Genomic DNA, 9,187 nt, shown 5'->3' on the forward strand with positions numbered 1-9,187 from the left:
GGAATTCTCTCTATCACTTCTCAACTTTCACTGTTCAGTTTCTGTCAGGCAAGAGATGGCTGTGCTGACATCCTGAACACTTGGAGTCAGTCCAGCATTTGTATTTGACTATTTGGGATGACTTCTCCTTGCATCTGCATACACGAGAGCATTCATAATGAAAAATCCAGTGTGGGGACTGGACGGCTCAGGGAAGCACTGATCGAACATGCAGACCACGAGCCCTGTGTCACCACTGCGAATCTGCCCTCATTCCACAGTTACTCAAAAACTGATTCATGTCTCAGGGTTGGAGAATTGCCCAGTGAATTAAGCCCAACACCGCTGGCACCAGCACCAGCAGCCTCAGCAGCTAGACAAACATTTAGGATTGTGGAGACTGTCACAAGGAGCAACAAGGAAGAAACCCAAGTCAGGCTGAGACCCAAAACATTTCACCAGGTGTTCCCAAGAACAGACTCCTTGTTCCAGGAGACTGCAGACAGGACTGGAACAAGGCTGTTACCTGCTTGATGGTGCCCAAGCTGGCATTGCAGGACACAGAGAGGTTCAAGTATATGCCTGTGGGCAGCAGAAAGTCCACCTGGATGTTCTGATTTTCCCCCTTGGACCAGAATTCCATAGGGCAGTAAATGCCCGGGGGCATCCTGCTCACTTCTTAGCTACAACCTGCAAGAAAAGAGAAAAATGTTGCTATTCAGTACATAATATCTTCTAAGGGCACAACTCCAGTCTGTGCTGGGCTCTGTACAAATTTAGTGTGCAAAAGGACCTAAAGAAAGGAAGATCAGCATATCTGCATAGCTCAGGAAAATTAGCACCTTAGTCAAATTTCCAGTCCAGTGCCTTTAAACCACAGGGATATTCTTGCTATATTATTGCTTCTATTTCAAGACAACCCTTTCTTAATCTCTTTTAAACACCTCTGACAAAGAAACTGAAGAACTATCTTCCCAACAGCTCATTTTCCAACCAAACCATCAACAGAAACAATGAGTCCCTACCCCTGGCTTTGAAAGGTAATCCTCAGGCCACATGCTCCAAGCTCCATTTTGTTTTTCCAGAGCTCAGTTCCAGTCTGCAGAGGGAGAAAGAGGTGTTGCTCGTCCTGAGTACACACACATTTTTTAAACAAAAAATAATAATACTCCACTGCATAGTCCCCACCCTGGTAAAAGGAAAGGGAAAATGAAAGCTAAGGCTGAAGCACTCAGAATTAGTTTGTTAACTCAATTTGCATCCCTTCACCTTGCATTTTCAGGTATAAACACAGGATAAATGTGCACAAAACACCAAAAACAAGAGGCATTTAGCAGAGGGCCATCATATGGTTTCCTTCAAAAAGACACAGTCTCAAAGTCAGAGAAACCCTCAAGCTTCATTCATTTGCCTATGAACAAAACACTGCAGCAGTATAAAATCCTAGCTTCCTCCAGAGGTGACAGGCAGCCAGTCTGACTGCTGGTTCTAAATTTGTCCTTGCACACGCCCTGAGCAATTCTGCCAGTGTCACTTATCCTCGGTCCATGATGCCAATACAAAATTTGCTTCACAACTTAAAACATGGCTCTGCAGCTGTCAGATGTGTACAAACTTAGAGAGAAAAGGAGCAGCACGCTGCTGAAGATTTGGGACTCCCGAATTACTGCTGGCAGCCCTGTGCTTCACTACGACAAGAAGCCCAGCATCTTATCTGCAGTGTCTGGGAGCACAACACTTCCCCATCAGCAGTGAGGTAAGGATTCCCAGAAATATGAGCTATGTTTTATCTGTCCTGCTTCCTTAGTGCACATGCTGTATCACACACGGACCGGATACAGAGACCACAAAACCACCCATGTGCCTTAAGAGGGAGGGAAGTAAAAGGGGGAGGAGGCAGGGTTTACAAGTTTGAATAAAGCAAAACAAGCTTGCCTGGTCCTCTGATCATTGACAATAATACCAGCAGGTTTCTAGAATACCTGCTCCTTCAGCCATTCCCAAGGGGAACAAAAGCAGCGAACTGCCACGACCCTGCTGACGAGCTGAGATGGAAGACCCAATATTGGCCAAGCTGCTTCCTTCTGCTGAGGATTTCTACCTGACAGAAAGCTCCCATCAGCCACAAAGTACCATAACTGAGATATTAACACGACAATGCCAAGATCCAATTGCTCAAGACCTTTCCAAAGACATCACACCCATTATCTCATGATGTACAGGGATGTTTTCCAACAGAAGGCAAGGTGGATATGCCACAGGAAGGATAACCTCTGGACTCGTGCTGCCTCTAATGCTTCTGTTACTAAATCTCTCCTCTTTTCACAGCTAAATTCAGAGCACTTTGCTAGCTGGACATTAGATCTGACCCAGTGTGACAACTGTTACATTGAGCAAGCCCTGAACAGACTGGTATCTTGAACCACCCCAAGACAGACAAGGTGTCTCCCCCACTTTCATCTCCCATTTTGCCCTGGGAAATCAGAATAGAGTTGTCCAGGCTGTAACTTTGTTTGCACTATCGTGACCTCATGAGAAAGAGTACTCACAATTCCCTTTCCTCCAGGTCACTTTGCCATTTACAAGTAGCCAAATGCTGTGTGACTCCTTTTTATCAGGGTTTACACTACTGGTATCATTTGAAATACACTTTTGACTTTCAGTGCTTCAGTCTTTTTTTTTTTTTTTTTTTTTAATAAAAAAGCTAAAGATAGATTCTTCCTTGCAGCTACCAATTTCTAAAAGTCCCAGTGTCATCTCAATCTTTCATCCTGTTGAATATACAGATTACTGGATTATGGTAAGGTTACGACCTGTAGGCCTGGCAGCCTGAGGTTCAAATTATTCAACCCACACTTGACAGAAATTAGTTTACTGCACAGCCTGCACATCCCACAAAGCCAGGGCAAGTATGGGTGAGACAGAGGGCTGTATTTTTATGGGACACAAACCCCACAGACCCCACCCCATGCGAGTACACATGCTACCCAAGGCTCCTGCTTATCTACACTGACTGTAACCACCTATTTTCTACAGAAGAACCCCCCAGCCCTCGCCTTCCTACTGCGTACACCCCAAAACATCATCTTCTGGCTAGAATACTTCCACATTCCCCCACCTCCACCTCCCTACAACACTTAATCCTCCCCCAGCAGCCACATCTCCCCCAGCCCTCCAGGATTTGTTTTAGGCCCAGAGCCTCAGCGGTTCAGGTCAGGGTATGCGCAGCACCCCAGGGGTCAAGGAGCAGGGCAGACAAGCAGAATACCCAAATCTGGCCAATACACGACATCCAAGAGGGGTATTTCAGGACTGGCCGGCGAGCCGATCTGTTTGGGTGGCCAAACGTGTACATCTGAAGTAAAGGCCTGGCCCTCACGCAGGACCAACATAACGGAGTCACACACAGAGCACGCGAGGAAAACACAGGACCTCAGACACCTCCTCATCCACCTCAGGGCCTGCTTATATACAAAACGGACTTAAAAACTGCCCCATGGCATGTATTCGCTTGGGCTGTACGCCTAAGATCATGCAAGGCCCGTGAGTGACGGGCTGCCCAGGAGTCCCTCAGGCAGACTGACCCCAGGCAACACGAAAGCAAGAGGCAGGTTGCTCAAAACGTTATTCTGCCGTTTCCTGAGAGGGGCAGGACCCCTGCTGCCCTACAAAGCCACTCTTTGTGGCCTGCACGGAGGCAGTAATTGAAGTTTTTCTCTCACAGCAAGCAAGCGCGTGTGGTGGGAGCCCCGGGTGCTGCGAACGAGGTGCGGTGAGCGGCCAGCCACGACGCAGCTGGCAGGGCTCAGTGTCGCTTCGGACTTCTCAGAGCATGTAAGAGGAAGAGAGATGAAAACTGTTGCACAACGCAGGCCCCAGAGCATCGAGCTGGCACCAACAGCTTTCCATGGGTCTAAGCAAGAAGCTGCTCCCCACCATTCTCACAGCAGCCGAGCGTAATCCCCTTTTCACACGTATTTCTGCACTGTGAAATATTTTCATAATTGAAAGTAAAAAGCTAGGTAATAAAGACTTTCTCATGAAACTAGAAATAAAATAAAAATGGACCCACTCCACACTGTCTCCTGCTCTGGTTCAGCCCGGTCCAACCAGCAGCAAAAATTAGTAGTAGTGGACACCTGCTCCTCAATCCCTCGGTAATTTTGGGATGTGGAGTCAGCCCATTTCCTAGGGGAGCAATCAGGAAAGGCTGCTGGTGCTAATCACCGCCTTACTGAGAGCTGTATGGGCAAAGAACCCATCTTACAATGCCCAGACCTCTCCATCCCTGGGCAGAAAAAGAGGCAGAGGAAAATAATTTTGAGATGAAATTCCAGGTGAGGATGAATGCTTCCCTCTCCCCCTTTGCCTCGAGTGATTATTCTACAGGAAAGCTACAGACTGCTTTGCCCTCTTTAAGGTCTCACCTTGCAGTAATGTGAAGTTATTAAATGTGCATTTTTCCCAAAGAGGAAAGATGGCCAAGACAGAGCTGAGACGCAGATGGGATGAGTCCATCATAAAACCCTTCCTTTACTGGATGCCATGTAACACATGTAGGCATGATATCAGCAGTAGGAGGCAACACATGTTTTGAATTCGTGGCACACTGAGAAACGTGCAATGCACAGAAAGGCAAATCTATGCAGAATGCAGCAGGCACATTTGAAATTACCTGGGCGGTATTTAGTGAGCCAGCAGTCAACACAAGACACACTAACACACATCTCCTCCTATAAACTTATCAACCACAGCTCTGGTGTTTACAACACACAACTGCTATTGAGTGAAAAAAAAAAAAAGCAGCGAGCTATCAAGATCACATGCGGAGTAGTGTTCCACAAACCTCTGCGAGGCTGCTGCGTTAGACAGACACGGAAGCTCTAACGCCTACAAACCGATTACAGAATTACTAAACCCCGAGACTACAAAAAACCTTTCAACTTTATAAGAAATGAGTGGCACGGAGCTCACAGGTGATGCATGCAGCGTGGGAGACTGCAGGAAGCCACTTTCATTGCAGGCATCAGCTCAGCTGGGGGAGGAGACCACGGGAATTTTTATGTACACATGTGCTTTGCACGTCTTTACCACACAAGCAACACGCTTAGCAGGTCTGAACCTAGTCTGTGCTCTCCCTGACACAGCACACCCATGTCAGGGAGTCTTCTGAAGGTGTGTTGAGCTTTAGCTTGCTTTTTTGGTGGTGGTCATGGGCTGAAAGAGGTCTGCTGTACACCGCAGGCAAAAGCAAGTCATTTGAGCATCAGACTTTTGTAAAAGTAACCTGCAAATTCCCCTCAAAGAACAGACAGGGAAAACTCTCCGAGCACACAAGTGTGCCCCCAGAGACACGCAAGCAATTCCAACTGACTGCAGGTGGGAGCTTTGGGGAATGCCCCCCAGCAGGGCTAGCTGGTTACGTGCACCAGGTGCCACTCATCAACTTAATTGCATATTAAAAACAGCTGAACCTGCTCGGCCTTGTGGCCTAACATAAGAACTCGTGACCCGGGCCTCAGTACCAGGATGTGAATGCAACCAACAGAAGCTCATAGTAGTGACCTTAGCAGCTCTGACAACACATTTATTTGTTCCTCTAAAAATGAACACACGGTGGGGAAAGGTGCTAGAAGCACAGCCTGGGGGGCTGCTGGGTGCAGAGGTGCAAGTGTCTGCGGTGCCCTGGCCCCATTGGATTAGGTGGAATGCTCCAGCCTGCTTACAGGACCCGGAGCTGCCTCTGAACACCATTCATTTCGGAAAAGGTGTTAATAGGATAGATTTGGCACATGAGAGCTCCTGTGCTCTCACATGTCAAAAGTGTTTCCTGTACAGTTTCCATAAGTTCTCTGCAAAGTACAGGTCAGTGTCCCAGCTGTGCTACGCCATCTGTGTTCCCTCTCTGTTCGTGGGACAGCACTGCACTTTCAGCACAGCCCTGAGTTGCACCACAGCTCTGCCTCTGGATCCTCCTCCAACACACCCCTAAGTGTAAGGCTTGGACCATGAACCAGGCAGGAAAAACCCCTGAAAAGGTGGGGAGAAGCATTCAAACCCTTAACACCACCTGAAGTCAATGCTTTTGTATGCTCGGGGTTCATTTCCTCAAACCTGGGCTTTGAATGTGGTGATCTTTATTTGGTTTGCCATAGCCAGACCTCTACCTCTGCCAAATATAAAACTCAAATAAAGACTTTTGCATATTATCAGCTTCTGTTTTATAGATTGATCTTTTATATCCCGCCACGCAACGCTGTGCACTGATTCGTTTGTTCTCACAATACTTTGTTGTTCCTCTGGCTCTACAGAGGGCACGTAGCTGCATTGTTTCCATGATGCCTTTCATGAGAGATCTCTAAGCCCCTGATTAATCACCTTTCCTCATTACTTTGCTTACACAAACCATTAACTGAAGCAGACGTACGACAGGATCTGTTCAAGACAAGTGGACAAGGGATGAAAATGGACGTGCCCAACATTTCAGGCCTCTGCAACTCCGCAGAGCATCCCCTACCCTACCAGAGGGGCTGATACAAGGCAGTATTTACATAGAAATTGGCACCTTCAGCATCCTGAGACACTGACAGGGAGCAACGGGCCTTCCCACTGCCCCAGGAGGTGTTCTAGCTGCAGGAAGACCACAGGGATCAGGCCTTGAACAACTGCTGGACCCAAATAATCCCTTGGCTGGTGCTCCTCCCCTTCTGAAATAAGCACACCTTTCTTCTGAGCATTCACATCGCTCCATGCCCGCCTTACACATGCACACCCCTGTAAAATCCCACTGAGGAGCAGTGGGAAGCAGAACTGCACTAATGCAATCTGAACTGGAGCTAACCTCGTTTGCGCGCTGGGCCGATGATGAACAGGGTTGTCAGCAGGGAAAGAGAGAGGAAAGCAGAATGCACGCAGGGTGATACCAGCAAGGCCACAGAGCTCCTCGGGCATGAGCACGGCAGTGCTGCACCTCGTTTGGGTTCAGCAGGGCCTTGGGTATGGCCACAAGGGTCAGCCAGAGGGAAGGGAAGGGATGGGCAGCTCAGGTGAGGCATCTAAGAGCAGCAGAAGCAGGCAGCCGTACCTCCTTCTGGAAGCAAAACAGCATCACCAGAGAGAGACAGAGGAACGTCAGGGGGTAGGAAAAGCATCTGATGGGAGGACTTGAGGACTCTGCCCCGGTGGAAACTTTCAAGCAGCCTTTTAGGCAAGTTCACAGGCACTCAGCCACGCTGCCAGCGCTGCGTGAGGAAGCATCGAGCGACAAATTGTGCACTGAGTGGTTACAGCAGGAGCTCGCAAACCAGCGGCTCGCAAAGCACCCTCCGCAGCCCCAACATGCGTGTGATGTGGGACTTCAACCACCCGACCCTGCTGCGGTTTGGTCCCCTCGTGTGCCCGAGCCTCGCTCACGAAGGCGGCCGCAGCTCCGGGTGCTGGCGAGGAGCTTTGGGAACTTTGCACGCCTGCTGCCAGCGCGGGCACGGCCCGGGAGCCTGACAAAACGGCATTAACAAAAGCACCTCGCCGAGGAGGTGGCTGAAATTGGTCTTTTTCCAACTGCTCCCATGGGCAGACGTCACCAGAAACCCAGATGCCAAGGGGAAAAAAAAAAACAAAACAAAAAAAACCAAAAAGCCTTATATTGCCAAGGGCAGCCCAGAGCGCTCCACCTCGCCCAGCTTCCCTGCACCCGCTGAGGCATCGCGGGGCTCTGGGGGGGCCCCCACTCGCCCTACAGGGGCAGCACCAAGCCTGGGCCCCCCCAGGGGCTCCCCCCGAGCCCCAGCCGAGGCCGGGAGCCGCTGCAAGCCCCCCACGCCCCCCTCCCGTGCCCCCCGCCCGGTGCCCCCTCACCTGCTCCGCTCGCCCGTGCCCGCCGGGCTCCCGGCCCCGCTGCCGGAGGGGGGCGGCCCCGATCCGGCCCCGTTCCGCCCCGATCCGCCCCGCTCCGCCCCCGGTCCCAGCCCTCGGCCCAGCCCCGGACCCGGTGCGGCCCCCCCAAGGGCTGCCCGGTGCCGGTGGGCACGGGTTTGGGGGGTCGGGGGTGGTTGCGGTGCGGCCGGCGGTGCAGCACTGCTGCGGGAAGGGTGCGGCTGCGGGGGGGGGGGGGAGCGTAAATCGTGTGTCTGGGTGTGCAAATTCTGTGTGTGTGCAACATTGTGTGTGAGAATTGTGTGTCTGCAACTTCGTGCGTGTGCAAATTGTGTGTGCAGCATCTGTGCAGCACGCACGCGGCTGCGTGTGTGCAACTTCGTATGCAACTTGTGCGTGTGCAAATTGTGTGTGCAACATCTGTGCATGCACATGTGCACCTATGCACAAGTCGTGCACGCACAACTCGTGCATCTGTGTGCACAATTCGTGTGTACACAACTCCTGCATCTGTGTGCACAATTCGCATGTGCACAACTTATGCATCTGTGCACGACACATGCAGCTGCTTTTGTGCATAACTTGTGTGCACAACTTGAGTGTGTGCAATTTGGGCACCTGAATAACTCCTGCGTGCACAACACGTGCATCTCTGTGCACAGCTTGTGTGTGCACAACTCGTGCATCTGTATGCACAAATCGTGAGTGCAACTCCTGTAAACGACTCATGCATCTGCGTGCACAAGGCATGCAGCTGCTTGTGTGCACGCACCTCTCTTGTGTCTGCTTGTGTGCACGACTTGTGTGTGCACAACAGGAGCTGCCACATGCCCGGCAGAAGTCAATGCTGGTGGCCAACGCGTGGTGTGGTGGCTACCAGCCCGACGCAGCTGCCATCATGCACGCAGTGCTGGTAACTGCGGGCAGTGGCTCATTGCTGCAGTGGTTCAAGGACTAAATGCAGGACATGATGCCAAAGGTAGGCCGTGAATACACACGCACAGTAAAACTACTCACGGGGGAGACTGAAAATGCTTTGGGATTCACTCCTTCCTCGGGAGGTGCTCCTCGGCAGCCTCAGCCATGCCCCTGCTCTTTCTTCATCTGGAAGTGTGTACAATAAGGCTGGAATCCTGCAGGAGAGGGAACAGAGCATACCTGTGTGCTGGGTACCAAGCACAGCCATGCAGGCTCTCCCCCACCCTTCCCCTCCCCAGGCTGTTGCACAGGTCCCAGGGCAGCAGAGAACACCCCCAGGCAGCACTGGGGCACCCACAAAATCCCCCCCTGCACCAGCACCCCCTGACCTGTAGGAAATCAGCTGCTCCCCAGG

At 51.1% G+C, this 9,187-nt stretch overlaps 1 protein-coding gene across 1 annotated transcript in view; it reads right to left on the reverse strand.

The window, feature by feature from the left end:
• Window positions 1–8,930, reverse strand: part of PIK3CD (phosphatidylinositol-4,5-bisphosphate 3-kinase catalytic subunit delta) — a 29,447-nt gene extending 20,517 nt beyond the window's left edge. Inside the window, exons 1-2 of the mRNA XM_032201479.1 lie at window positions 8,872–8,930; window positions 506–669 (exon numbers count right to left, since the gene is read on the reverse strand). Coding sequence (XP_032057370.1) covers window positions 506–646 — 141 coding nt within the window. The 5' untranslated portion in view covers window positions 647–669; window positions 8,872–8,930. The remainder of the gene's footprint in view (window positions 1–505; window positions 670–8,871) is intronic.
• Window positions 8,931–9,187: the final 257 nt, after the last annotated feature.

Source organism: Aythya fuligula, chromosome 21 (genome assembly GCF_009819795.1).
Source record: "Aythya fuligula isolate bAytFul2 chromosome 21, bAytFul2.pri, whole genome shotgun sequence".
Lineage (NCBI taxonomy): Eukaryota > Metazoa > Chordata > Aves > Anseriformes > Anatidae > Aythya > Aythya fuligula.